This window comes from Aspergillus ochraceoroseus, assembly GCF_002846915.1.
Source record: "Aspergillus ochraceoroseus IBT 24754 chromosome Unknown P175scaffold_2, whole genome shotgun sequence".
NCBI lineage: Eukaryota > Fungi > Ascomycota > Eurotiomycetes > Eurotiales > Aspergillaceae > Aspergillus > Aspergillus ochraceoroseus.
In genome coordinates, this window is record NW_024468477.1 from 1,920,534 (window position 1) to 1,946,282 (window position 25,749).

General features: G+C 47.6%; 11 protein-coding genes across 11 annotated transcripts; 6 read left to right on the forward strand and 5 right to left on the reverse strand.

Moving 5' to 3' along the window:
- The first annotated feature begins 977 nt into the window (after positions 1 to 977).
- sakA (mitogen-activated protein kinase HOG1) lies at positions 978 to 3,010 on the forward strand. The gene is made up of 9 exons (XM_040892428.1): positions 978 to 1,186; positions 1,255 to 1,302; positions 1,410 to 1,539; positions 1,605 to 1,648; positions 1,717 to 1,816; positions 1,881 to 2,237; positions 2,303 to 2,381; positions 2,442 to 2,625; positions 2,694 to 3,010. The coding sequence occupies exons 1-9, from the start codon at positions 1,131 to 1,133 to the stop codon at positions 2,791 to 2,793; spliced, it is 1,098 nt and encodes a 365-aa protein (XP_040754176.1). The 5' UTR covers positions 978 to 1,130; the 3' UTR covers positions 2,794 to 3,010.
- On the forward strand, positions 2,684 to 3,171 carry P175DRAFT_0145952 (uncharacterized protein). The gene has a single exon (XM_040892429.1). It carries the CDS (start codon positions 2,843 to 2,845, stop codon positions 3,113 to 3,115), a length of 273 nt encoding a protein of 90 aa, XP_040754177.1. The 5' UTR covers positions 2,684 to 2,842; the 3' UTR covers positions 3,116 to 3,171.
- Positions 3,172 to 3,555: 384 nt separating this feature from the next.
- On the forward strand, positions 3,556 to 7,015 carry P175DRAFT_0499327 (putative Avl9 protein). The gene is made up of 10 exons (XM_040896709.1): positions 3,556 to 3,813; positions 4,047 to 4,151; positions 4,215 to 4,457; positions 4,561 to 4,588; positions 4,641 to 4,704; positions 4,766 to 4,845; positions 4,899 to 5,070; positions 5,128 to 5,168; positions 5,217 to 5,354; positions 5,411 to 7,015. The coding sequence occupies exons 1-10, from the start codon at positions 3,752 to 3,754 to the stop codon at positions 6,881 to 6,883; spliced, it is 2,406 nt and encodes an 801-aa protein (XP_040754178.1). The 5' UTR covers positions 3,556 to 3,751; the 3' UTR covers positions 6,884 to 7,015.
- Positions 7,016 to 7,577: 562 nt separating this feature from the next.
- culA (cullin culA) lies at positions 7,578 to 10,231 on the reverse strand (the record flags this gene model as incomplete). The annotated part of the gene is made up of 6 exons (XM_040893575.1): positions 7,578 to 7,766; positions 7,826 to 9,723; positions 9,800 to 9,867; positions 9,932 to 9,948; positions 10,031 to 10,100; positions 10,182 to 10,231. 6 exons carry the CDS (start codon positions 10,229 to 10,231, stop codon positions 7,578 to 7,580), a joined length of 2,292 nt encoding a protein of 763 aa, XP_040754179.1.
- An 885-nt stretch (positions 10,232 to 11,116) lies between these two features.
- P175DRAFT_0499330 (cupin domain-containing protein) lies at positions 11,117 to 11,886 on the forward strand. The gene has a single exon (XM_040896710.1). It carries the CDS (start codon positions 11,154 to 11,156, stop codon positions 11,784 to 11,786), a length of 633 nt encoding a protein of 210 aa, XP_040754180.1. The 5' UTR covers positions 11,117 to 11,153; the 3' UTR covers positions 11,787 to 11,886.
- Positions 11,887 to 11,926: 40 nt separating this feature from the next.
- On the reverse strand, positions 11,927 to 13,723 carry P175DRAFT_0499331 (phospholipase D regulator). Its single transcript, XM_040896711.1, has 2 exons — positions 13,220 to 13,723; positions 11,927 to 13,151 (listed from the first exon to the last, which is right to left on the reverse strand). The coding sequence occupies exons 1-2, from the start codon at positions 13,491 to 13,493 to the stop codon at positions 12,271 to 12,273; spliced, it is 1,155 nt and encodes a 384-aa protein (XP_040754181.1). The 5' UTR covers positions 13,494 to 13,723; the 3' UTR covers positions 11,927 to 12,270.
- A 104-nt stretch (positions 13,724 to 13,827) lies between these two features.
- P175DRAFT_0499332 (mitochondrial K+-H+ exchange-related family protein) lies at positions 13,828 to 15,285 on the forward strand. The gene is made up of 3 exons (XM_040896712.1): positions 13,828 to 14,560; positions 14,641 to 14,696; positions 14,747 to 15,285. Exons 1-3 carry the CDS (start codon positions 14,124 to 14,126, stop codon positions 15,091 to 15,093), a joined length of 840 nt encoding a protein of 279 aa, XP_040754182.1. The 5' UTR covers positions 13,828 to 14,123; the 3' UTR covers positions 15,094 to 15,285.
- A 185-nt stretch (positions 15,286 to 15,470) lies between these two features.
- Positions 15,471 to 17,368, forward strand: end3 (cytoskeletal adaptor protein SagA). The gene is made up of 3 exons (XM_040896713.1): positions 15,471 to 15,800; positions 15,908 to 16,142; positions 16,233 to 17,368. The coding sequence occupies exons 1-3, from the start codon at positions 15,561 to 15,563 to the stop codon at positions 16,967 to 16,969; spliced, it is 1,212 nt and encodes a 403-aa protein (XP_040754183.1). The 5' UTR covers positions 15,471 to 15,560; the 3' UTR covers positions 16,970 to 17,368.
- A 120-nt stretch (positions 17,369 to 17,488) lies between these two features.
- Positions 17,489 to 20,680, reverse strand: P175DRAFT_0521894 (putative SNF2 family helicase/ATPase PasG). Its single transcript, XM_040899228.1, has 4 exons — positions 20,206 to 20,680; positions 19,255 to 20,091; positions 18,452 to 19,190; positions 17,489 to 18,387 (listed from the first exon to the last, which is right to left on the reverse strand). Exons 1-4 carry the CDS (start codon positions 20,446 to 20,448, stop codon positions 17,513 to 17,515), a joined length of 2,694 nt encoding a protein of 897 aa, XP_040754184.1. The 5' UTR covers positions 20,449 to 20,680; the 3' UTR covers positions 17,489 to 17,512.
- A 1,435-nt stretch (positions 20,681 to 22,115) lies between these two features.
- P175DRAFT_0412313 (uncharacterized protein) lies at positions 22,116 to 23,092 on the reverse strand (the record flags this gene model as incomplete). The annotated part of the gene is made up of 2 exons (XM_040893060.1): positions 22,116 to 22,553; positions 22,613 to 23,092. Coding segments are annotated over 2 exons (918 nt in total), but the record flags the coding sequence as incomplete, so codon positions are not given.
- A 273-nt stretch (positions 23,093 to 23,365) lies between these two features.
- P175DRAFT_0499335 (aminotransferase, class III) lies at positions 23,366 to 25,200 on the reverse strand. Its single transcript, XM_040896714.1, has 5 exons — positions 25,139 to 25,200; positions 24,778 to 25,083; positions 24,351 to 24,697; positions 23,826 to 24,278; positions 23,366 to 23,768 (listed from the first exon to the last, which is right to left on the reverse strand). The coding sequence occupies exons 1-5, from the start codon at positions 25,164 to 25,166 to the stop codon at positions 23,511 to 23,513; spliced, it is 1,392 nt and encodes a 463-aa protein (XP_040754186.1). The 5' UTR covers positions 25,167 to 25,200; the 3' UTR covers positions 23,366 to 23,510.
- Positions 25,201 to 25,749: the final 549 nt, after the last annotated feature.

The window sequence follows — 25,749 nt, forward strand, 5'->3', positions numbered from 1 at the left end:
CAACTATACTACTTGCTACTACTATCTCTCTAGGTAGTAAAGTAGTGGCCGGACAGGGTTTGAAATCAAACTCAAATATGAAAGATCTGGATACAGGGTACTTTTGTCGTTCAATATGGATTAATTAACTGATACTTTATTGGATAATAGAATAAATTCAGGCTGAGGAGACCTCTAATATAAAGAATATATATGTATGGGTGGAAGGGGTATATCTTGCCTTACGGAAGCTGAAAATCCTCTATAACAAGGGCAAGCAATATTGGGGAGTATGACTTGACCGCCTGGGAATCTGTTCCCTGAACCAAAATAGTAACTCGATTTAGTTATTCGGATGAAGATGAACTGACTCTTTGTCTGATCGATAAATGATATTGTATGGACATACATTGGAGCAGAGGACTAGATCTGCTGAATCTATATGTATGCGTACTACAATGGTGGTTGTTGGGTTAACAAAACATCCGTGTCGACTTAATACATAGTAGCAATCAATTAATTGCATAGGAACTTCAGGTACTGCGATCCGAGAACCACCCGGAAATCAAGGACTAGACCAGACCACATTATAGGTCTCGAAAATCCTATTAAACTACCCCTCCGTTCATTGATGTTCATTGATAGTTAGTTAGTGAAGAACTACCGTATCGTTATGTAAGCATGATGGGATTTTTCCTGATCTTGGAGTAATATTCCGGCCAATGCTTGACCGGATCCCAACCAGGCCGTGTGGGTGAATTACTTTGCCAACGTTTCCCAACTTCAGGTGCGAAGTGTTCTGTTTCTTTTTTCAATCGTCTGCTATCTTGTGTTGCGAACGTCATCGGGCTTCTTTTTTGGCGTGGCAGCGAGTTGGAAACTTGAATGCAACGAACTAGGACTCGGAGTTGTTTCCCCACACAGACTGCTGGGCGCGCCACCACGGCTTTGGCTGCCCTCTCGTCATTTCATCACCTTCGATAAAACAGCATCTCAGTAGTAGGCCTGGTCTCGTTCCTCTCGTTTCCCTCCCTGTTCTTCCATCTCGAAATCTCTGCTGCAAGTACGATCCGTCGAGTTTCAATCACCGCAAGGCCATCTCCACGCTCTCTATTCCACCTGGATCTGGTGTCCCTCCCCCTCGTTCCAAAATGGCGGAATTCGTGCGTGCCCAGATCTTCGGCACCACCTTTGAGATCACCAGCAGGTTCGTCTTCTTCTCTCGAGAGCCTTAGATCGAATGCGAATTCGTTTGTAACCTTGACTACGTTATAGATACACAGATTTGCAGCCTGTGGGAATGGGTGCTTTTGGACTGGTCTGGTATGGTTTAAACCCCTCTCTGGCCTCCCCCGCCCCGCCGACGCCTCCCCTCTGTTCGCATCTATACGGAGCTGACATACTTTTTTTTTTTTTTTTCTGGGAGATAGTTCGGCAAGGGATCAATTGACTGGACAGCCGGTTGCCGTTAAGAAGATTATGAAGCCTTTTAGTACCCCAGTTTTGTCCAAGAGGACATATCGCGAACTAAAGCTTTTGAAGCACCTACGGCATGAAAATGTTGGTTAACGCCCAATCATTTCCTTATTGCGCTGCAGCAGTAAGAGATGCTAAGAGTGAAATAGATCATTAGCTTAAGCGATATCTTTATTTCCCCGCTTGAAGATATGTACGTCGCAGACTCCTCTTGAATCTGACCCCGAGCATTCTTGAAGGATTCTAACAAAAGTGTTGCAGCTACTTTGTGACAGAACTTCTTGGAACTGATCTTCACCGGCTTCTTACTTCACGACCGTTGGAGAAGCAGTTTATTCAGTATTTCCTCTACCAGATTTTGGTATGTGTTCGCGACCGAGAAGAGTGAGGTTTCGATCTGGACATCTCGCGCTAACGAGCTGCAGCGAGGACTGAAATACGTCCATTCGGCAGGTGTTGTCCATCGTGACCTGAAGCCCAGCAACATTCTTATCAACGAAAACTGCGACCTCAAGATTTGCGATTTCGGCCTCGCCCGTATTCAAGACCCTCAGATGACAGGATACGTATCGACTAGATACTACCGAGCACCAGAAATTATGCTCACGTGGCAAAAATACGACGTGGAAGTAGACATTTGGAGTGCGGCTTGTATTTTCGCCGAAATGTTGGAGGGAAAGCCATTGTTCCCCGGAAAGGATCATGTCAATCAGTTTTCCATCATCACAGAGCTCCTTGGAACTCCCCCAGATGATGTTATACAGACAATTTGCAGTGAGAACGTAAGTCTGCGCGTGTTTTACTACCAACCAAATTTTCGAACTGAAAGCTGATTTCTTCGCCACAGACGTTGCGGTTCGTCAAGTCATTGCCCAAGCGCGAGCGCCAACCCCTGGCCAATAAATTCCGAAATGCAGATGCGGATGGTATGTGGCTCAATAATGAAATCTCTGAAATGTGTAGACCGAGGCACTAATTCGTTCCAGCCGTCGATCTTCTCGAGCGTATGCTTGTTTTCGACCCTAAGAAGAGAATTCGCGCTGGTGAGGCGCTTGCGCACGAATATCTCGCACCTTACCACGACCCCACCGACGAGCCCGAGGCAGAGGAGAAATTCGACTGGTCGTTTAATGATGCAGACTTGCCCGTAGACACCTGGAAAATTATGATGTGGGTTTTTCGGGCCCCATGTACCCCCATGTACACATCTTGGCACTATACTGACTTTTTGCGCATAGGTATTCGGAGATTTTGGACTTCCACAACATTGACCAAGGCACCGACGGAAACCAAGCTCTTGTCGAAGGAGCTGGAGATGGCCAGACGAGTTTTCAATGAACCTAACTCTATTTGATGGTGTGGATGCGGCGCAGGTAGCAACAAGAGCATGACGCCGAGAGCGTATTTCCCGCCTTTATTTTTATTTTTATTTTTTATTTTTTTATTTTTTCGTTCTTATATCGGTATGTATGTAGACTGGGTATTCATGATGAGAGCTGTGATATTGTTGATTTACGACCGTTTATTCCCAACACCTGCCTCTCCCCCGATTTTGCCTCTCCTTGTTTTTTTATCTATTCCCCCCATCCCAGTGTTCCTTCGTGATATCTTCCCTTTGTCATTTCCTAGGCGTATATACAAGCAGTGTCTCTGGGGTTGACCGATTTGGGGTCGGGGGGGTTGAATGCTCTGTAACACGAATTACTTCTTCCTTGCTGCTGACCATCTACCGCCATATGAAAAAATAAAAAGATATTAAACCTGGGTTTTACTATGCCGAAGATGTTGAGACAGATGGATATCCTCTGATAATACACTTACAGTTTTGAAATCTGTTGACCATCATCTCCCCGTGCTTTACATCAAGGCAAGAAAATCCTAATATTACCCCGATTAGCCAGAGCATGCTTAGAATATATACCAGCAATCCCCTTGCTAGTAGATTGGAAAGAGATCCGTTATTTCGAAGTTCAGCTTGAAGGCCGGAGGAGCAGCGAAGGTGGGGGAGGTCTTTCTTTCTTCATGGGGAACCGAACAGCATCGAGCTAATACATATGTAATCCCCCGGTCACCGCCCACTGAAGGAGCCAACCGACTTGGTGCTTGCTCCTCTCCATAACCCTCCAGTTCTTGCTTGAATTCACTGCTTTTCTCTTTTCATACGTGAGGAGACCCCTGTTTTACAATTTTGATCTTTGGGAGGGTCTCCCCCCCTTCTCTAGGGAGGAAATCAGCTTAGAACGCTCTTTCACTTTACTCACGGCCTCTAGTTACAGCAGTGTTTTTGCCCAACACAATGGCGCGTGTTCGGATGCACCAAGATCCAATTGTTATGGTTATTGACTTTCACCATGCTAGGTAAGCACCCACAGAGGATGAGGGCTGGAATTCGAATGGGAAACAACACAGAAGGCTGGGAGGGGGGAGGTGGCTTCAACGGCCATGCGGAACGTGTATCCCGCAACCACATTCCTAGGCTTGCGCTCTATTCTGTGGGGTTAACCCCAGTCCCCAACTCTGGAACATGCACCTTTGGGAGGCTGGATATATTCTCAGGCAATGATGTTTACTGACAGATGATCCTCACATAGGGGCCCTGAAATTGAACTATGCTTTGGTCCAGAAGGAACCGACCCAGCAGCCGAGAATGACTGGTCTCTGTTGCCATTCATGGCCCTTTCAGATGGAGCGCACTTGTACGAATCAGAATATACTTCCCCCGAGGATGGACAAATTACTGATGCGACTGTGGCGATTAGATCGACTGAGGAGTTCTCCTATTTCACCCTCCGGCGCAAAGCTACCGACACCGAGCCTGAGACCTCCCTTTTCGGTATCTCCTGCTCTCGACAAATTGATTCGAAGTCTCTTATCTATCGACCTGCGGATGTGACGCGGTCGACAGTACAAAAAGCGGTTGTTGTTGTGACGGATAATCCCAAGGACCTGGGGCAGCTTAGGGAGAAGCTATCCGTGGTGACGTCTGCATGGTTCGCGCAGCGGTATGTCTGTCAATTAGGATCATCTTGGCTCTGGATTGGTGGTGTTTGTGCTGGAGGAGGCATTTCGCTCGGGTTCCTGGCTGATGCACACGAAATGTAATAGGGACTTCTCGGACTTTGATATTTTGAAGGTTTGTGGGGTTGCTGGAGCTCCATTCGATACTCTTGCTAATCATGGTCTAGAAATTTCGCGAAGGGTTGGTTATCAGCCTGGAGAAAGGTGAAGCATCTAAAGATCAAACTCTCGGTAAGACTGGCCTCCCCTGTCCCTCATGAAAGGTAACATTCGGATATTGACCGGTGCGAAGGCCTCTCTTTACGCGAGATGATTCATGAGTTCAAATACCAGACTCTTGTTTTGTTCAAAGCCCTACTGCTACAACCAAAGGTACCACTGCTTGACGCCTTTCTGCTGCCCACGTTTATTGACGTTGCGTCTAGATGCTATTCTTCGGCACGAGATGCGAGCGCCTGTGCATGATTCAGTTTTCTCTTATTTCTCTTATCCCGGGCCTCATGAACCATCTTCAGGATTGCGCCGACCCAGCATTTGACACCTATGCCCAGACTGTTGAGAAGCCTACATCTCTTAGGACAAGTGATAGAAACTCCCGTAGGGTCATGAACATACGACTGTTAATTTGCGAGAACATGTGCTGATAATTGCTAGTGCTGGCCTACATGGGGCTGCCGCTGCAGATTTTTGGAAAGGTTTGCGCATACTGTTCATCTGTATCAATCTTTTCTGACCTCATCTAGGGCAGCATGTTTGGGCCGTACACACCTCTACAGCAGCTGGATCTGCTGGCGGATTACGGAACAAAGTCATATGTGGTTGGTTCTACGAATCCATTACTTTTACAACAGAAAGATCGTTACAGTGATATCTTAATAAATGTGAGTGAACTTCCCATTTAGCGCTTAGTTTTATCTAATATGGCCTCTTATCCTAGCTTGACGAAGATACAATCAATATTACATCCCCATCTCTACGAGCCGCGCTGGCTTTATCTGTTGCGGATCGCCGCTGGATTGACCTCATCACCCAAATTGTTAACGAAACATGGGACGAGGCTCATCCCCAACAGCCAAAGACACATGGATTCATGGGGTCTGAAGAGTTTATCAGGCTGCAGTTCGAAGAGTACCTTCTTGCATTACTATCGAGCATGAAATACCACGAGGAACTCGTCTCTTGCAACAATGGTGACCCGGCCCGGAGAAGTCGCTCACAACTGGAAGCTTATAACATCGAGGGTGATCCGGCGCTTGAGTTCAACACGGAGTTCCTGATGCAGTGGAAAAACGCTTCCAACTACTCCCTCTTCCAGCGCCTGACCTCCGATGCGCTCTTATTCTCTATCGCTGAACCTCGACACCCATCTGCCGGCGGCCTGACAATCGACGATGTCCAACGGCGAATTTCGCAACAAGTCGCTGACCTACACCTCGACGAAAGAGTACGCGAGGGTCGCGAGGCACTGAACAGACATTTATCTACAAGCCAAAAGAAATTTACTGCCGCCTTTAACAGCTTCTGGGCCGATATCGAATCCATGCGGGAAGCGCAGCGGAAACGCAACGAAGAGAAAGCAACCCAATCGCGGCGCTCATCGATAGACAAGACCTCTTCTGTAGGCTCACCTCCATTCTCACCTTCCGACTCAACATCGGTAGCTTCAACGACCACTGGTGCGGGTGGATCCTCTTGGTTCGCAAGCCGCAAAGGCCCCGCAGTGGATATGGTCCAGGCCCAGGCCTCCGTCAACGCAGTTGGCCAAAAGGCAGGTGCCTATTTCAGCTCGTGGAGCTCGTGGGCGACCGAGAAGCGAAAGGAATGGCAGAAACCTGCGCCATCCGCATCAGAATCTCAAAGCCCAACAAATGCCACCGCTTCTCCGACAACTCCGACCTTAACGAGTATCGGCGAAGCCAGCATCAAGGCCAACGCCAATGGCAATTCTAATGGCAACGACACAGACAGAGGCAGGAGATGCTCCATGCAATCCCACCGCAGTGAAGACTCAACCACCCTTTCCCGTAGCGGAAGCAGAAGAAAGCGCTGGAGTAACCTCTTTCTAAAACGCGATAGTGTTGACTTTGGTTCTCAAGGGATAGGAGGAATAGGGGCAGTCGAAAGCAACGAACAAGAAACCGTTTATTCCAAATCTCCTTTATCTAGAGAAGCCCCAGCCTCACTCAACACCTCTGAACAACAAGAGACTGAGTTCAAGCTCGTTGCTCCTGAACCCGAACCTGAGCTTGATGTGTCAAAGCCGCCGGAGCAGCAACAGCAAGAACAGCAAGAACAGCAAGATTCAACCAGTACAACAGATGCCTCTGCTTCAACTCACACTCAACCAGAGGCCTCCACAGAGAAACCAACCAAGATAGTCTTGGATGATGCAAGCCAACTCTCGTCTTAACCGACACTGATATGTTCCCACATAATGAATGCATTTCTGTATAAAACCACTTCAGAAACTTACCCGGATGGTTTTCCATGTACGCCTCATTGGCTGATTCATAGAGATTTATACTTCGATTACATACCCCCCCCCCCCCCCCCCTTCCGACAACCTTGTTTTTGTTGTTCTTTCTTGGCTGTCTCACGCACAGGTGCAAATGTTTTTTTTAAGTTTTTGATACCACACTCCTACATTGGCATAGTACAATTCTTTTAAATTACTGGTCTCATATATATATTCCATGATAGTGACTCGGGGCAATGCTTTTCTTTGGCCCATACTTGGGAGCTGGCGGTATAGATAAACTTACAACCTAGAAGAGAAGAAGAAGAAGCTTTACTTGGATTTGCTATCAATTTAGAGAAGGAGAAAAATCTAAATATACCTAAATAGAAGGAGGGGGGGAGGAGAAGACGCTAATTTATAACGATAAATTTAATTATGACCTGCCGTACCAGCGCTATATGACAAACAACGCGTAAAAAAAAATCATTCTCCATGTCTAGTTGAATATGGTGCGGGTAGAGGTCAAGCTAGGGGAAGGAGGAAAACCAGGTGGTGAAGGGGGGGGTTGCGTGATAGTAGGCTCCCCTTATTCTTGCGTGTAATAATGCTTTAGGAGGACGTGTATAAAAATAGGGCAAAGAAGTGATCACGCAATATAAGCGATTTCATCACCATCTAGACGCTCGATGTAATCCTTCTCCATCAAGGCTTCAATGTTCTTCTTGATGTCCGGTACTTGGGGAGGGAAACGAGACTTGACTTGATGGATTACTTCCTGGACAAGCTGGACGTGCTTCATCTTCTTGCGAGACTTCATGATTCGGACAATAGCGGACTGGTTTAGATGTAAGTAAGATGTTGGGAAAACAGATCTCGGAATGGCATTAAACATACCTGAAGCAGGAGCTTGCGGTCCTCCTCAATTGTCTTGTGTGTATCATCCGTCTCCACCTTCTGCTCGGATTTGATCTGGATGTTGAGATTAACCTTGATCTTCTTGTTCTTGAAGTTATAGTTCAATGTGAACGATGTTCCCGGCCCAGGCTTGGATCCCTCGGGGCCAATAAGAAGCACCTTCGCCTTCAGAAAAATGCTCAAATTTGGATCCAGGATCTCAGGGGTAAGAGATGTAGCCTTTTGAATATCTTCATAAGACAAGGTGTCATTCTCATTGAACAGCAGAAGAATACCCATTTGGAATGTGGATACTTGGAAGGTAAACGGGACCTTGGTGTTTTTAATGTAGTTGGCCTTGATTTCACCCTTGCAGAGCTGCCAAAGCCAGGTCAACTTGCGACCGCTATGCTTATCGAAGTAGAAGGTCTGGAATCGCTCAGCGGTCTTGACAATCTCTGGGGGTGCAAGGAAGTCTGTTGACGGGGCATTGAGGGGCCAGAATCCGGTTCCCAGAATTTGGAAGTGCGAGTCCATCAGCTTCTTGCGGTCTTCGTCATCCAAGGCCCTGCCCTCCCAATCTTTGTAGCTGGCGTTAAGATCCTTTGAAATCTGGATATCCTGGAACATTCGTTGTAGCTTGTTGGTGTATTCAAACCCACACGCCTCTTTCAGCTTGCTGATCATGCTAGTCTCTGCATCATCGGATACAGAGCTAACATGCACCAAACGCTTGGCAAGCATCTTCGAATAGAACTTTTGGAAGACATCCTTATCTTCGATATATTTGAAGACAGTCATGATCTGGACTAGCATCTCCTCCAACTCCGACTCCTCTGCAGCCTTGGAACCCTTCTTTAATAGCGAATCTGTGTACCGAGCCAGCAGCTCTGGGGTTTTTGTAGACCCAGACTTACAGATCTTGTTGCGGTTCACAAACTCACGACAAGCATTATCGAGCGAGCGAACAAATTCTGATTCCCCGTTGAACGCTTCCTTGACTAGGCTATGGTATCTGGTATGTACCTGTAGTAGCGCATTCACATACAACCTAGGCTCGAACGACTCGCCTTCAGCAGCAACTTTCTCAACTGCGGCCAAACCGGCCTTTCGTACATGCGCTTCGAATTTTGTTCGGAGAGGGTCCAGCCCGTCTTTAATCCGTGACAAAAGTAGATACATGCGGGCTAGGTCGTCCTGACGCTCGTTATCGAGGAGAGGCTGGAATTCGTCTCGGAGAAGCTCTGAATGGGCGGTCACAAGAACATCCAAGCATGTGTCGGTGAGATGCTTGGAGATATCTGGGTGTAAGTATAGGCCAACACGGGCCTTCTCTTCATCAAGGCGAGCTTCTGCTTTCTTCATGTACTCAACAACGCTATTTTCCGCAACAAATTGGCGGGACTCATCCTCGTAGTAGACTCGGGTAGCGGCAATGAAGGGTTTTTCAAAGTAGTACCGGTAAACTTCGAGGGTTGACTTCCTGCTATCGCTCTCATCAAGCCCGAGAGATACAAAAGAGTCGACGACACTCTTGATCTGCGACTGTTCAATAGTTTCACCATTTCGTTGCTTCTCAACAAGGTTCAGGACTGCATCCATGACCTTCCCATGCACCTTGAGGAAGAAGTCATCCTTCCACTTGACTAGATGCAACGTATACACATCGTACACATTCTTCTTCCCTTCATCGATTTCTCGTTTCACCCAGTGACGGTTCAGATATTGGAAGAGATGGTTGATGTACTTTGCGGCCGTCGTGTAACGAGTCCATTCCCGGATATAGAACCCTAGTAAAGCTTCTTCGACATGGCTTTGGGACTCTGTGTTTACGGCTTCTAGGTGACGCGAAAGGTATTCCCCGAGTAACTTATACAGCTCTTCTCCGAGCAAGTGTGCTAGAAAAAGGGTCAGCTTTTTTTCACTCTCGGAGAGCAGCCATGGGATCAGCATAGCGGAGAAATGAGAACTAACCACCACGATGTGCGTGTAGACTCTGACTATTGACCGCTTTTTGTGACGTGCAAAAGTTGTGTACCGCTCTGTAATCCGCAGGTTAGTACCTGATATATGTATTTCGCAGAGTTCTGGGGAGGATGGATGCACGTGTATAAGGCCATGTACTAGAGGGGAGCAAGGCCAGGTGTTAGCATGATCAGACTTTGAATGATGCGAAATAAGCGACGGTCGAAAACAAAAACGTACAGTCTTCATATCAACACCTTCTTCCAGCTTCAGCATCACATTATTGATCCCCTTCTCCAGAAAGGCCCATCTACACAAGTTAGTCGAGTTCCGTGTGACGCCATCGAATAGTGTCGGAGAAAGCGGTAGTTGACCATCCCGATATACTTACGTTTCTTCCAGGTCATCTTTATGAGGTGTTTGCGGGATTAAGGGAGGCATGCTGTGTTTCGGAAACAGGGTCTGGGAGAGGAGATGGGGACACGAGCTGGACACGATAGAGAAGAGCGTTAGCATGGGAGTTCACGCTCAGAGATGGGGGCGGGGGGATTCCAGGACTTCTGCGAAAACAGTGTAGGGGGATGAGTTAGGGGAGAAGGAAAAGAAGGGCGCTTGAATATCATGACGCTGGGAGCCTGGAGACTTCCGCGCTCCTACTCAGGGTGTTGTTCTCTCACCTTTAAAGCGATGGGCGGCTGAGACACAGTCCTACCAACTAGGTAAAAGGAGGACTGTGCTGTGCTCAAAAATAAGGAGCAGAAACGAGAAGAAGCGAGAGAATATCAACCAGGAGAGCTACCGGATAACAAAGCGGGAAAGAAGAGCAAAGGGAGCCAAGGGACGAGCTTTGTCTAGGTAGGATAAGAGGTGATCGCGGGAAAGGCGTGGCGGCGTTGGGCGATGGTGAGAGAGGAACAAATTGTGGGGATGATCGAGGAGTATTTTCGGCAGGCGGTCAGAGAACGGCTGTCGTTGCTGGAGGCGGTAAACCCGAAATCTGAGGCGATTCTTTTTTTGGATTTTGGTTGTTCTTTCAGAAAGAGAGTTCCAACTTCCCGGGGGGGTTGACTGAGAGAAGATATTTGAGTCTGGATACATACCTAATGAAGAATGCCTGGACTTTCCCTAATGCAGTTCCCTGATGGCTATGCGGCTCTTTGGCTGCCCCCCCCCCCCCCCCTCCTCCGAACGCGATCCTGTTGCCTGACTCAAACATCCTGGGTTCTTGATGCCTAGAGACTTTCTGATTAGAATTCTCCTGAGTAAGCATGAATCAAGTAACTAACTAGTTAACTATAGTTAGTCCTGCATATGGACTCTTTGTACTATCAACAATTCAGTACTCTAGGTTTAGGAGACAAAGATGACGTCATTGGTGGCTAGTTCATTTTTTCCAAAAGTCGGTCACTGTTTGCCAACAACAAACCAGCAAGATCTATCATACTTTCTCATACTCATCATGTTCATCAGGCCACCGTTAGAGATCCAAGTGACATCCAGGCAGATTCCCCAGTGGAACTGTATCCCCAATACCTCCATCCAATCCAAGCCCCTCATGATATACCACCAGGCATTTGAAGCATCTCCAGAGGAACTCAAACAGCATTTCCGGATGGTTGGTGAAGTCACACCCGGCTGGGTCTATACTATGTATAGCCAGACACACTTCCATTCCACTACCCATGAAGTTCTTGGAGTCGTCTCTGGCTCTGCGTATCTTTGTTTCGGGGGAGAGGGGAACCCTGGCCGGTTTGAGACCAGAGTTGAGAAAGGGGACATGATCATAATTCCCGCCGGTGTGGGTCACCGGCTCCTTCATGAGCCTGATCTAGACAAGGGCTCGTTCAAAATGGTTGGCGCCTACCCGCAGAATAAAACCTGGGACATGTGTTACGGGCAGTCGGGAGACGAAGAGAAATGTAGAAACATTGAGAGTTTGGGGTGGTTTCAAGCGGATCCACTATATGGGACGGATGGGCCTGCCCTGCGGGTTTGAAGCATGTTAGCTTACTAGGAATGTTGGAATAAACACGCTTTGGATGTTCACACCGAAACTGGTCAAGTGAGAAACGGGCCTTCTTAGGGACTATTTGGACTGGAAGACCTTGGAACGCATATCTCGTGCGTGGTTGGCTCTTCGCTGGCAAGAATCGCAGTGCTATCATTCTAATATGGAACAAAATTTCATTATCTTACATCATCAACCGTATATACAGCGTAATTGGGTATTTCAAGATTCCAGCCCAATGCCAGGAGCCAATTTCCTCATTCATTGATTGGTATCCAAAAGTAGATGATAGATGGCCGTTAATGAAATAAAAAAAAAGGAGAGACAATCGGAATCCAGTATCAGGCGGAAAGGGGACATCAAATAATATCTAGTAGTAGATGGTACCTGCCACCACAGGTACTAGATATCGAGGAGCGATAATAACGTGATTGGAGCAAGAGACAAAGGCAGTTCTTCCTTGCCTTTGCACTTATTTCGTTTTCACCCGCTCAACAAGTCTGAGGACACTGATGGAAAATGTGATAAGCCATGCAATGAGTGCAACCAGCAGAACACATGCAAGGGCTATTTGTCGGTCGCAGATGGAGTCGTTCTTGGGAGCGACAGTTTGGTTGATTTCTGTGAGTGTACAGGCACCTTCCGCACTCGACAGAGACTCAAAAGCCAAACTTAAATTGGCAGAGTCAAAGACAATAAAAAAGATATCTAAGAGAATGAGTCGTGCTTTGGCGGAGGGTGAACGAAGTCCTAGTGGTTTGGAGGTGTATTCGTCCCAGGTGATGTAAACGAGGTACACTAGAGCGACGGCATCGACGATGATTGCCATCAAGGCCGAAGGGCCTTGAGGGTGGTTAAAACTCTCGGAAAGATTTTGTATAGAGCCCCCCAGAGCCAGAGCCGTGAGGGAGAAGCACCACACGGTGAGGCGGAATATCAGCGGTACGATGGGACTCTTCAAGAGGGTAGAGTGGAAGCGTTTAAGCCACATTTCACGACGCCGTTTCCTTTTCAGAGGATCTTCTGTGTCCTCGTCCGGTTCAATCTGGCCACGCCATGGTAGTGAGTAGTCACCATGGTTTTGGTTTAGCCATTCTGATGTCACGAGCTTTTCCTCTGCACCGTGCTCACGCGGATAGGCGGTGGTCTTGGAGAAGTCTTTCCATCGCGACTCACGAGCTTGTGATATCTCCCCACGCGCTTCCCGCCCCTCCCCGCGACCTGATTTTGATGTCGAGTAGGGCGAGTGGTTATGCTGGGCAACAACGGCATCACCGGGATGAGCGGGAAGAAGCCGGGAGGTAGCGGTAGCTTCGATATCGTCTTCCTGGTACTCCACTGATTGAATCCATGCTGAATAGACGTTGTTATTAGCAAAAGTTACCTTCTACCGCTTCATTTGAAGGGTAGGAACCGATTACCTGGTAAAGTGCGCAGTTTCCTCTCCGGATTTTGACTCGGTCCCTGCATCTCATTCTCCCCTCCCTCAATAACTTGTGAAAGTCTAGCTGTGAGATCTGTTATATCATTGCGAAGGGGTCCCACGAATGGGGTATTGCCGTTTTGCCCAATGGGGGAAATATTGGAAGGCCCCGACGTCCATTCTGAGACGGGCGACGTTTCCATCAAGTGATCACCGGAAAATAGGCTGAGGTCGGAAGACTTGGCTCGTGCTTCGCGCACATCCTGTGCCATTGCCTTGCAGTTTTAATGATCGGACCAGGCGATAAGACGTTGAGCGGTCAGGAGTTTTGGTTGCATTGCCTCATATCATATCCCTTCTGGATAAGGAGTTAAAAGGCCTGTTTGGCAGCAAAGCCAACAAGGAAGCTTACACAGATTCACCCTTAAAAGTCTTAACACAAGGAGGGGTACGGAGGAAGGACGGAGGCTCTAGGAAGCATGAGAATGTAAGACGATCGCTGGGGCCTGAGGATGAGGAACAGGCTGAGGGAACTAGCCCGTAATTGGAATGTACTTAATTCGTAGACGCGAACTGTTGATTTGCACCGCCTGCGGAATGACGTCTCTCCAACCACCGCTTACCATGGCAACTTCCAAGCTCCAACATCGCTAAAATTAACCTTCACTGCGACAGAGGAGCAAAAGGTGAAGGGGATACGGCATCTGCGAAGACCTCAGGAACAAAAACAAAGGCATGAAACTTCCCGAGGCTCCCTTTCATCGGTTGTTTTCCCTACTGGATCGATAGTTTTGCTTTCTTTGGTTGTTTCTGGGCTCTACCTTGGCCATTGATATCGATAATCCTCCTGGAAGGGGTCGAAAATTGATCGAATAAATCGAAGAGGAGGTGTTCCCGTTATCATGCGACTGTTCGTCATCCCTATCTCGACCAGAAGATCCTTGATCTATGCGCGACCCGTGGGCAACCACCTTTCTAAGGAACGCTCGATAATTGATCGGATCACTAACAAGGCCGCTGAGACCTGGGCCAAATGGGAGGAAGTTGATAAGGGTTGGAAAAAGCATCTAGTATCATGGGGAAACCGAGTGCAACAGCGGATACCGTACGAAGAATGGGGTCTTAAAAGTATACCTTCTCTCAAGGCTCAAAAGCGGATGGATGAATCCTATGGGTCTAAAAAGGTGGACGTTTTGTTTCCGGGCAATGCGATCAAGCGGGAGAGACTTACCCCTATCTTGCATAAAATTGCGACGGAGAGACAGGATCTTCATCGCCGAAAAATGTGGTGGAGTTTCATCGCGGCTCCTTTCACTGCCCCAATCGCGCTCATTCCTATGTATGTGCTGCAAAACGGCGTGCGGAACAATTGTCGATTGGAGATAGTAAGCTAATTATCCACATCACTGATTTTTATAGCGTCCCTAATATCCCCTTCTTCTACTTGGTATACCGAGGCTGGTCGCATTGGAGAGGTTTGTTTCCCCGTCGCCCTTTGAATGGCTTCGTACTTACAAAATCGAAGCCCTGAACGGCTCTAGACATCTGGAATTCCTCGTTAAACAGGATCTCTTGAATCCAATTTCATATCCTGGCTTAGAGAAGCTTTACGCCAAGCGTGTTTTGGCGGTTCTGGCCGAGACAGATGCCGAAGACTCTCCCTCGGAGATGGTGGGGGACGTCGAAAAAAGCGATGACCAAATACTCCTTCATATGGAAGATGCAAAAAAGCTCGCGTCGATTCTCGATGCACCAGGACTTGCCTTGGAAGCCGAACGAGCTATTGTTCAGATCACAGAAAAGCTCACGCCTCCGGATTCATCTATCAAGCGAGACGACGGAGCCCGGACATCTGAAAAGAAAAAGCAATGATGCGATGAAGAAGTGGCCATGATTAAAATGGAATAATCCTTGAATATTGTAAAATTTACATAGTGGATTGCTGATATGGTTGTTTACTTACATTTATAGATCCTGTATCCGGGTGTGTGTTAATTTACGGGCGAATTGAAGCTGTATTTAGAACATCATCACTCTACCGTATAAAAAAAAAAAACTTTGGTCATTATATTTAAATGAATTAACTGTCTATTTAAATCCTAGAAGATCAGTTTAATGCACTGATGTAGGATAGATAGATACTCTTGTGGATATACATACTATATCAACCGGATCTATCTTAATCCGAATGCCCATTAGAGCCGCTGCGGGACGCCCAAGGAAGCTCACTCCCATCACTATCAACAACCGCGGGAGACAGCTACGGAGACAGATTTCCACTACTAATCCTCGTCCCTCACCCACATCCGTACGTCGCACGATACGCTGAATCCCCAATCATGTCGACCAAAAAGATTGAGCAATGGGAAATTGAGCGATACTGGGAAATTTTCTCGTCGCTCGCAGCCGGCCAACCCCGTTTAAACAACTCCCAGGCAGCATCGGTACTAAGGAACAGTCGGCTTCGCGATGATCAGCTAGAGAAGATCTGGGATTTAGCCGATGTGGATGGTGATGGCGAGTTGGATTTCGAAGAATTTTGTGTTGCGATGCGATTAGTCTTTGACCTTGTCAATGGAGTATGTCATCATCTTCTATTCCATACGAACCCCCCCCCGGTTGCCCGCATCAATTCCACATACATCTCACGCTCAGTCTCTCTTCATTCTTGCTAAGTGTTTGAAAGGAATTAAAACAAATCCCTCAAGTTCTACCCGACTGGCTCGTCCCTGAATCGAAATCCCATCTCGTTCATGCCACCCGTGCTATAAGCGGGGGTCAGGAGCAGTTTGAGCGCATAGAAGATGAAGACAACACTCCCGGCTTGAAGGATGGTTTCGATTGGTATATGAACCCATCCGATAAATCCAAGTACGAAGATATCTACTCCGCAAACAAAAACCACCGCGGCGAAATCAACTGTATGTCCACCCCTATTTCGTATTGGAGTTGGGTCGCGCGACCATACCTTTCTCTCTTTGCTCCAAGTTAACAGATAACTATCTTTCCAGTCGAGTCACTGCAACCGCTCTATGAATCCCTGGATGTCCCTGACACCGATATTCGCTCCGCGTGGAACTTGGTAAACCCATCCGCTTCGTCTGCAATCAACAAAGATGCCACCCTTGCGTTCCTCCACATCTTGAATTACCGACACGAGGGGTTCCGCATCCCCCGCACCATCCCCGCCTCTTTGCGCGCCTCATTCGAGAACAACAAGATAGATTATCAAGTAGAGAATGCGCGTCCTGTCCAGAAATGGGGCCAAAACGGCGACACAGAGACTCGTTCAGGCCGGAAGGCAAAGTTTGGTGACACCTACCTGAGTCGACTAGGCGTCGCAGGCAAAACATCATACACCCCGAAGGGTACAGATTTCAGCGACACAATCCAGGATGAGGAGTGGGAGAAGGTTCGTTTGAGGCGCGAGCTTGCGGAGATGGAATCCAAGTTGCAAGCTGCGACCAAGGCTTCGGAGGGACGAAGGAATCAAAGAAACGATGGCCGGCCTAACTGGGTGTTAATCAAGAAGGAAGCTCTCCAGCTTCTGGAGTATAAGGAGCGCGAGTTTCGAGAATTGAGAGATGGCACCGGCAGGTCCAAAGATGGCCAGAGCGTCGAGCGTCTGAGTGAGGATGTTAGAGCTGTTGGCGAGCAGGTTGAGGGCCTGAAGAACCATCTCATTCAGCGGAAAGACTTCCTTGCCGACCTGCGAAGTCAGATCGAGGCCGAGCGGTCGTCACGATAGTATTTTTTTTTTTTTCTTTTCTTTTTTGGCTCTTACTTCTTTTTGTCTTCTCTTCTTGTTCAAACATACCATGCATGTCCTACCATAATCTAACCTTGTCCTTTCCTTCCCTTCTTCTTCTTCTTCTTCTTCTTCTTCTTCTTCTTCTTCTTCTGTCTTCCTCGTTCCTGGGGGTTTGAGTTGTTTGTCTAAGTGTATATACAGCCACTTTCTTGGCGAGGAGCTTCAGGCGCTTAATGGATGCTGTTCTTTGGTTTGAAAGATATCATTAGGTGTTTTCGTTGACTCTTGCTAAATCACCTGCTACACTGTCTATGTAGTCTAGTGTAAAGTACAATATCATGCCTCAATACCTCTAAAAAGCAGGGTAGAGAGAAAAGAAAACAAAGACAATGACAAATATACACTTCGCCTGCCTAAATAGCCCCGACCTTCCTCGCGGGTAATACAACCACCCTGCGATAAGCACAAAAACGCGCTCAACACCCAGAACAAAAAAAAAAAAAAAAAAAAAAAAAAAAAAGGAAAGGACCACAGGCAAAATTATTTAGCTGTAATTTGAGCCATCAGACCATCCGCGTCTTTCTTCGTCTCAACTGCCTTGAACGCCCTGCCATCCTGCTCCAACCCCCTTTCAGCCCGGAGATACGCATCCTCACTACGGTCCGTGAGAATGCGCAAATCCCCCTCGGACAGAATCGAAGAGGGGTCCGCATCCGCGCCCGTTTCGAAGCGCTCAAACTCGTCCTCCCCAAGAGCCTTTCGGAGTTCATCCACGTCGTTCTGGTGAACTGCGGAACTAGAGTCCAGGAGACTCTTGAACTTGCCCTTTTGAATGACGAGCCGTTCCAGACGACGCTTGGAGTCGGCCTTCTCGAGGAGGGTTTGCTCGACTGTGCCCTTTGTGGCGAGTCGATACACGATGACGGGCTTTGTTTGGCCGATTCGGTGGGCGCGGTCCTGGGCCTGCAGGTCCTGCTGGGGGTTCCAGTCGGAGTCGAATAGAATGACCGTGTCCGCGGCGACGAGGTTGATGCCTTGTCCGCCTGCACGTGTGCTGAGGAGGAAAATCTTGTAGCTCTTATCAGTGTTGAAGGCCTTGATCTGGGCTTGGCGATCTGCTTGGCCGATTGCGCCGTCGATTCGGCAGCAGTTCCAGGAGCGGAGCTGCGTGGCCCAGTCTTGGAGAATGTCTAGTTGGGTCTTGAATTGGGAGAAGATGAGGATTTTGTGTCCCCTGTCTAGGAGACGGGGGACTAGACGGTCCAGGAGGAGCATCTTTCCGGAGGCACTGACTAGGGTTTCGTCGATTGCCGATGGGTCGTCGGCCCATGGCCAGTAGAAGTTGTGTGGCGAGTTGCACGCCAGCCGCGCTTGCATCACAGGGTTTTGCATTTTCTTCTGAGCTATTTCTCTCTCTGGCATCAGAGTTAGTCTGAATTCGACACGAAAATCATCGGAGAATGTAAGAGGTATACGCACTGGCAAGTCTGATAGTGTTCGCTCTTTCTATTTCTTCCTGCTCCGTCTCATCAATGCTTTCAATGTCCAGGTCATCTTCAATTCCTCTCTCAAGCCTGCGTAGCTTCGTGTTGAATTCACGATCGCTAAGTTCCTTATAGCTCTGGGGTCCTCTGCGCCGACGAGCAGAACCCACTACGCTAGCAGGAGTAGAAGCGCGACTGGATTTCAAGCTCTTATTTGGGGTCGAAACACCAGAGCTCTCTGCACTGCGTTTCCGACTTCCTGACCGCAGGATTTTCTCGTTCTTGGCCAATAGCCGTTCTGTTGCTTTCTCCTCGAGATACTGGCGTCCAGTACCGTTGAGAATTTCCCGATAGAGGTCTTTTTGTTCAGCCGTCAATGGCGCGTAAAGAATGTACTCCCGTTTCTTTGGGAGGGAGGTTTCAACATCAGTCTTGACACGTCTGAGGAGGAACGGCTTCAGAATTGAGTGCATCGTGGAAACTAGATTGCGTTTTCGACGTTCAATGACATCCGTCTGACCGCTGTTGTCCAACATTGACGAGAAATCAAACCAATTCTGGAAGCTATTGAGGTCGTTGAATATCTCAGGTAAGAGAAAATGCAAAAGCGACCACAGCTCAGTCATATTATTCTGCAGAGGGGTACCCGTAATAAGCAATCGATTTGCAGAGTTGTATGAGAGCAGTTCTTTGATTAGTCGACAATTCATGTTCTTTAGACGATGTCCTTCATCCTACAATATTTTAGCAATCCATATTCCACGGGGGGGGCATCTAAGAATGTTAAGAGGAACGTACGACAATGATATATCGCCACTGGTACTGGGCAAGGAATTTTCGGTCATTCATGCATATCTCGTAAGAGGTGCAGACAACAGGAAAGTCCATCTTCTTTTGATCCTTGAGGCTCATGAACTTGCTTCTGAGAGCTGCTCTTTCGTCCTTGGTGCCATGATAGAGCACTGTCTTGATCCCGGGGGTCCACTTCCCAAACTCATCCACCCAGTTACTTACGGTACTCAACGGGGCAGATATCAAAAACGGCCCAGATATATTTTTCTCCTTGAAGAATGCAATTAGGGATATCGCCTGCACGGTCTTCCCAAGGCCCATTTCGTCCGCCAATATTCCACACAAACCATTCATCCACAGGGACTTAAGCCACTCTAGCCCCTCCAACTGATACTTCCTCATTTTCCCGCCTGTCACTGGGGCGGGCTGCTGGGTTGCAACAAGCTCCTGCTCACCAAGAGCAGTGGGTTTGGCTTCAAATTGATCTGCCGCATGCTCCAGTGCTTCCTGAACAGTGGGGTTCGTCTCGTCAACCTTCACATCGGCCTTCTTGAAATAGCTGGATATAGTATTGCCCTTATCGGATGGCGCTGCCTTTTTGCCCCTTCCTCTCTTTGACCTTGTTGACTCATCCTTCTTCTCACCCTCAGCAGCTGGCTCTTTTGTCCCATCCTGCTTGGTACTTGCTCGAGTCTCCCGCTTCGCAGCTGGTTGCGCGGAATCATTATTCTCTTTTCCACCCGCATCATCTTGTTGCTGCTGTTTCTGCTGGTGCTTTTGCGCTTCGAGTTTCGCATCTTCTTGCTGTTTCTTCATCTTCTCGGCCATGATTGCAACAAAGACCTTGAGCAAACCAAAAAAAAAAAAGAAAAAAGGTTAGAATTTTAATCTTGATCAAGATAATAACCATAGCAATGATATCATAGAAAGGAAGGGGCTTCGTGGCCATGGTCATACTTCACTAGTATTCAGCAGGTGCATAAGAGCTTTCGCCTTAACGTCCATGTCCTCCTCACTTTCCATAGAGTCCCCTTGTTCCTGCTTTCCATTTGATACCGCATCATTACTGGTATCAGTTAACATATTCACGTCTCGATCAGTTGCGTCTGTCATCGGCGAGGAGGGTTGCGTGGACCCATGTCGCGTCGCATTATCCCCATGGGAAAAGGTAGGAGTAAGTGGTGTTCCTGGGTTTGACATTATTTCTATGATTACGCGATGATCTGCTATCCAGAGAGAAATATCATCGAGAGATATCCGGCATAGTAATGGGGAGGTTGTAAGGTTGCGTGTTGCCAATGATCAAATAGGACGGGAGAGACGCGCCGTTGCTAAGAAAACAAGATGAAAGAGGATAAAATTCTCTGCAATAACTATTGAGAGAGAAAGGTGAAGAAAGAAGCTAATAATAAAGAAAACAGTGTTGAGTTTCAGAGCAATCGCAGATGACAAGTATAAGCAGTAGTTGGCTGGACTCTTTTGACGCCTCTCAGGAATCTGGAGGAAGACGCGGATTTTCGCGTCAGTGCACGGACCAATTTTAGATGGTTTCCCGTTTCGGGAACATACCTAGCACTCCAGTATAACCGGAGGTATATCTTTGATGTCTATGAAGGCCCTATTCAAGTGGGCCCAGTACTCATAAATATCCAGATTTGAAACCAGCATTGATCTCTCACTGTTTGCTATTGGGGCAGCGTTGATGATTGCAAGATCTGTAAAGTACAAATCACATTGTAGAAATCCATAATCTTACATGAAGCAGAAAGAACCCATAAAGGACGAAGCAGAAGGAATTTCGTAAATAAGGTTGAAAATAAAAACAGCTCTCGTTCACCAACGAATGCAGAAGCCGGATACCCTCAAGCACGTTGAGAAGTACGGGCCCCGCACGGTATCAGCACCATTTCGTCCTCTTCATAATCATCATCTTTATCCTCATCGCAATTCTCTGTATTCTTATCATCATAAGTGATTTCAGGACTATGCTGGACTGCCATCGGCGTAGAAGGATTTCCCCCAGCAGACTCTACCCGCACATTTTTCGGGCTGCGAAGGACTGATTCGAGTACGGGGGCACTAGGTGGCAGTGCGTCATGATCTCCTATTGTCAACGGTGTTCCCGGATTTGAAAAGGCAAATAGTGCAATTTCAGAGACTGTGGGGGATAAAATCCGTCCGGGAGTTGTAGACGGTGATCGGCTGGCAGCTATTGGAGTTCTTGGTAGGCAAGTAAGGTCAGCATATATGTCATGTGTGTCATCGTTATTGAAAGTTGCTCTTCGATGGTTTGGTCTCCGAGCATATTGCCTAGCTTCTTCTATTCTCTCGTGTAACTCTGTCGGGGAAATATGTCTAGATGTCCAGTCGGCAGAACCCGATTCACGTGGGAGACTTCTCTCCTTTGTCACTTGGGAATGCTGCTGCGACTTGGATATTGATGTTGGTGGATAAGGACTAGGATTTGCAGCTGAACTCCTATTAAGCTGTCCTGTTCCAAAGGACTCATCTAAATAGAAGCAATCGATCGGTGGTAGCATCCAGTGCATTTTCTGCGGTTGAATGTATTGCTTTTCAGCTTCTCCAACTTTGGTGACATGTTCTGTGCTACATTGTGCGTGTACCTGCCAGGCAGGTTCCATCCAACCCCTATGAAGAAGTGTCATCCACCTTGGCGGAGCATTTAGGTCACCTCTTCGTTGTAGTAGATCTCTTGTGCTTGCTGTGGTCTCCTCCGCAATCGAGTTAATAAGTTGCTCTTTGACAGAGAAGGTCGGACTGAGCATTACAAGAGACAGATTTTCATCCAAGTCACTATCCCTTGGGTTCGCTTCCGAGACTGAATATTCATCAGTTTGTACAAGATCCATGTTGTTGCTCCAATTTCCAGCAAACTTGATATCAATTCCGCGTCTGCGCAAGAACCTCCTTGCGCTCAAGAGCTCCTGGGCTTCGCAAAGAAGATAGTCTGTTTTTACGGCTTCCTTCAACTTGTGTGCAAACTGTCGGGATATCTTTCGAAATACTAGCTGATGTGGTACCCTGGTGCACTTCCAAGAACTATTATCGACCTTTAGGAGCGCTCTCAGTTGTTTAGCTCTCATCGCCTTCAGCTGCGAATCTTCCAAATGGATCTGTTCCATGCGAGCTCTCAATAGTCCCTGAATTGCCTCGCGTTCCTCCGTTGTCAGACCAAGCATATGGCACGCACTGGGCCAGCTGTGGCATTCCAGGATATTATCAAAAATTTCTACCTGCATCCGTTCCGAAAGATTGTTCCAGTTAGGGTTCCGAATTGAAGTAGACTGGAGTAAAGTCAGTAAAGCCTCTTGGAGAAACAAAATACATCTCCGAACCACCTTACCTCTCCCAACTGGAGATGATGACTCTTCACCATCACCTCCTCTGGGTCACTGTCTTCCATATCTTTATGAGGTGTTGCCGCCATTCCTGCTGTCTTTATCACGTAAATTGAGTTCGAATCGGCATTGTTTGCAGCATAATTCTCAATCAAATCCATTGGTATCTCGTCCAAGTCAAGCTTGGATTCTCTTTGCGTCTGTGTCTTTGCACAACTGTTGTTTTGATTATTATTTGAGCGCCTTTGTTTATTTCTGGTCGTATACCGGTCAACCTGAGCCTGTTCAAGTTGTTGATGACTCGACTCGGATGCGCGAGGCCTCTCTAGAGTGGGAAATGCAGCCGGGGGTAAGTTGGGATTGAAATCAATATGCCGGAGGGAAGACTCCTCTCTATTTTCACGTAATGGTCTTTTCGATAATGGAGTGTAGAATAAATCTGAATTGAGACGCTGCGGCAGATGCACTGTTGAACGAAGTTCCATACTGGCAGTAGCATCAGATCCCCATGGATAAAGGGCCACAGTAAGAATACAGGGGCTGTATGAAAAAAGATAGGATATAAAGTGGCTAGGAAAAGATGATCAGGGAATTGAAAATAATATCAGATTCAGACACTAAGTGATGGGAGAGAGTGTGTTGTCTCTAGTGATTGTATTAAATTCGGCGGGGGGGAATATGCAGTGAATGAGAGTGTTTGATTAGGGAACGAGCAGCCAAAACGTGATAGACCCCAGTAAGCGAGAAAGAGGGAAAAAGTGAGCATAGGTTTGATTTGATCATATAAGAGGATTCAAGCTGTCTATAATGGGCGAAAGATAGTCTGGTGGATATCTAAGCAAGTATACAATGACAGTTAAATCCTCGAATCAGTACCATGCCACCAGCAGTACATTGTCACAATCAAGGTGCATCAATGCCCGCAAAGACCTCCGCGACGACCTTCACGGTGGTCCCCACGATGATGTCGATTTCCTCCTTCGTCACATTATAAGGAGGGGCCAAGATGGCATGGTCACCCCGCGTCCCGTCCACTGTTCCTGACGAGCCATATAAACAAATGCAATATGCTGGTTTCATACCAGTCTCCTGGATGCGGAAAGCTACAAACTTTTCAGGACTGAAAGGCTCCTTAGTGGCTTTGTCTTTGACGAACTCAATCTACAGCATTCAAGGTTAGCCCTCATATCTGATTTTGGACGAGGCAGAGAATCTTACACCCCAAAACAGGCCTTTGCCTCGAATATCGCCGATATGGGGGTGTGAGCCCAGGTGGATTTTAAGTTGACTTTCCAAATATGCACCCATGTTTCGCACATTTTCCAGCAAATTTTCCTCCTTGATGACCTTTTGCACGGCTAACGCAGCGGCACAGGAAACAGGGTGTCCTTGGTACGTGTGGCCATGACGGAAAGCTCCAGTTCCTTTTTCAAGCGCATCTACAACCTTTTCTCCAATTAAGAGACCGGAGACCGGAGCATATCCACCTCCCAAGCCCTTTCCGATTGTTTGAAGGTCAGGAACTACGCCCTCTTGTTCCCATGCGTGGAGTGTGCCGGAACGACCCATACCACTCATAATCTCGTCGAGAATGAAAAGCGCGCCATATTTTTCACACACGGCTTTCATCGCAGGGAAATAACCCGGTACGGCTGGGACACATCCCAGTGCCTAATGTGTGTTAGGTAGGGAGATGGAAGTAAAACGTCATAACCCAGTTGGGAGGGGATGGAGGAAACCTACCGCACCAACAACAGGCTCGGCAATGAAAGCGCAAACAGTATCGGGTCCAACACGTTGAAACTCAGCATCTAGTTCCTCTGCGAGCCGGGCGACATAGTCCGCATCCGATTCGCCATCTTTCTTCCCACGGTACGCATAGCAGGGAGAAACGTGGGAAATGTTTTGGGAAAGAAGAGGTTCAAACGGCTGGCGTCGAATGACGTGCCCACCAACACCCAGTGCACCTAATGTAGTGCCATGATAAGATGGCTTGCGGGCGATAAATCTAGTCCGCTGTGGTTGAGAGGTTGGTAGCTCGAGGAAGTATTGGCGAGAGAGTTTCAATGCGGCTTCGACAGCTTCGGAGCCTATTTAACACCGCGGGTAATTAATATGTACAATTCTCCCTTGCTATCGCTGAGAAACATTGTGGTTGGAAATATCATACCCGAACTCACGACGTACAGTTTGGACAGTTTCCCGCCTGTGGAATCGACGAGGAAATTGGCGAGTTCTTCTGACACTTCAGTTCCAAAGAACGCAGTATGGCAGTACGATATCTGATTAGTCTGGTCGACGATGGCCTGTTTGACTTTGTCGTGTCCGTGGCCCAAGCAAGATACAGCGGCACCGCCTGTCGAGTCAAGAAGTTTGGTGCCGTCTTCCAGAAAAAGGTAGCTGCCTTTTCCACCGACGGCTTTTCTAGGGACAAAGCGGGTATCGCGATGTAGAACCGCACTGTGGGCGGTGGGCTCTATTCATTTCTTAGCCTTTGGTGGCAGATTTATAGTTTCCATGTCTTTCGGTACCTGATCCGGCCTTGGGTTGGGTGTTCATACTGATTTCTCTAAAAGAGGGTACTATTCGAAAGTATTATTTCAAACCGATACGATATGTATAGAAAATACCAATCATCCAAATGCCCTAGGGGAAATGTATCTACTTATAGTCTAGGCGCAACTCACCGTTCAGCGGAAGTGCGCAGTCGCTGCTGGCAGCTGCCCCTCATAGTACATACACCAAAGGTGGAGAATAGCGGGTCCGGGATGCCCAAAACCAGCGTCATTCCATGGCTCCACAGGTTATCGTGGGACTGTGAGTCACTAGGGCAGCAACTGTTATACGATTAGATACCTAGGCCGATCCAGATGACGAGGAGTTACTATATTATTATTAATATTTAACTTTAAAAACTTAATATCTAGTATAAAATTACTAGAATCTAGTAATCTAGTATTTAATAATACTATAGTAATAGGTAGTTATGTATGTCGAGAAAATACCCCCCAAGCCCAGTGAATGCCAGCCAGACAACAACCATCGCGTCTAACGCGTCTCCCATTGGTCCTTGTCTCTCCTACGCGACAAAGTGGATTTTCGCGATTGTTTGGACATTCAGGGTCGTTCGCAGGTTCTTATT

Bases quoted from the DNA above. Each gene is read 5' to 3' on its own strand.
- sakA (XM_040892428.1), top strand. From the start codon at position 1,131: ATGGCGGAATTCGTGCGTGCCCAGATCTTCGGCACCACCTTTGAGATC. The intron at 1,540-1,604 runs GTTGGTTAACGC...AGAGTGAAATAG, and splicing joins AGCACCTACGGCATGAAAAT to ATCATTAGCTTAAGCGATAT. The intron at 1,649-1,716 runs GTACGTCGCAGA...AAAGTGTTGCAG, and splicing joins ATTTCCCCGCTTGAAGATAT to CTACTTTGTGACAGAACTTC.
- P175DRAFT_0145952 (XM_040892429.1), top strand. From the start codon at position 2,843: ATGACGCCGAGAGCGTATTTCCCGCCTTTATTTTTATTTTTATTTTTT.
- P175DRAFT_0499327 (XM_040896709.1), top strand. From the start codon at position 3,752: ATGGCGCGTGTTCGGATGCACCAAGATCCAATTGTTATGGTTATTGAC. The intron at 4,458-4,560 runs GTATGTCTGTCA...GAAATGTAATAG, and splicing joins TCTGCATGGTTCGCGCAGCG to GGACTTCTCGGACTTTGATA. The intron at 4,705-4,765 runs GTAAGACTGGCC...ACCGGTGCGAAG, and splicing joins ATCTAAAGATCAAACTCTCG to GCCTCTCTTTACGCGAGATG.
- P175DRAFT_0499330 (XM_040896710.1), top strand. From the start codon at position 11,154: ATGACGTCATTGGTGGCTAGTTCATTTTTTCCAAAAGTCGGTCACTGT.
- P175DRAFT_0499331 (XM_040896711.1), bottom strand. From the start codon at position 13,493: ATGGCACAGGATGTGCGCGAAGCACGAGCCAAGTCTTCCGACCTCAGC. The intron at 13,152-13,219 runs GTAATCGGTTCC...ACGTCTATTCAG, and splicing joins GAAACTGCGCACTTTACCAG to CATGGATTCAATCAGTGGAG.
- P175DRAFT_0499332 (XM_040896712.1), top strand. From the start codon at position 14,124: ATGCGACTGTTCGTCATCCCTATCTCGACCAGAAGATCCTTGATCTAT. The intron at 14,561-14,640 runs GTATGTGCTGCA...TGATTTTTATAG, and splicing joins CCAATCGCGCTCATTCCTAT to CGTCCCTAATATCCCCTTCT. The intron at 14,697-14,746 runs GTTTGTTTCCCC...ACAAAATCGAAG, and splicing joins AGGCTGGTCGCATTGGAGAG to CCCTGAACGGCTCTAGACAT.
- end3 (XM_040896713.1), top strand. From the start codon at position 15,561: ATGTCGACCAAAAAGATTGAGCAATGGGAAATTGAGCGATACTGGGAA. The intron at 15,801-15,907 runs GTATGTCATCAT...AGTGTTTGAAAG, and splicing joins TCTTTGACCTTGTCAATGGA to GAATTAAAACAAATCCCTCA. The intron at 16,143-16,232 runs GTATGTCCACCC...CTATCTTTCCAG, and splicing joins CCACCGCGGCGAAATCAACT to TCGAGTCACTGCAACCGCTC.
- P175DRAFT_0521894 (XM_040899228.1), bottom strand. From the start codon at position 20,448: ATGTCAAACCCAGGAACACCACTTACTCCTACCTTTTCCCATGGGGAT. The intron at 20,092-20,205 runs GTATGACCATGG...GGTTTGCTCAAG, and splicing joins ACCTGCTGAATACTAGTGAA to GTCTTTGTTGCAATCATGGC. The intron at 18,388-18,451 runs GTGCGTATACCT...CTCTGATGCCAG, and splicing joins GAACACTATCAGACTTGCCA to AGAGAGAAATAGCTCAGAAG.
- P175DRAFT_0499335 (XM_040896714.1), bottom strand. From the start codon at position 25,166: ATGAACACCCAACCCAAGGCCGGATCAG. The intron at 24,698-24,777 runs GTATGATATTTC...GGTGTTAAATAG, and splicing joins ACTGTACGTCGTGAGTTCGG to GCTCCGAAGCTGTCGAAGCC. The intron at 24,279-24,350 runs GTAGGTTTCCTC...AACACACATTAG, and splicing joins CCGAGCCTGTTGTTGGTGCG to GCACTGGGATGTGTCCCAGC.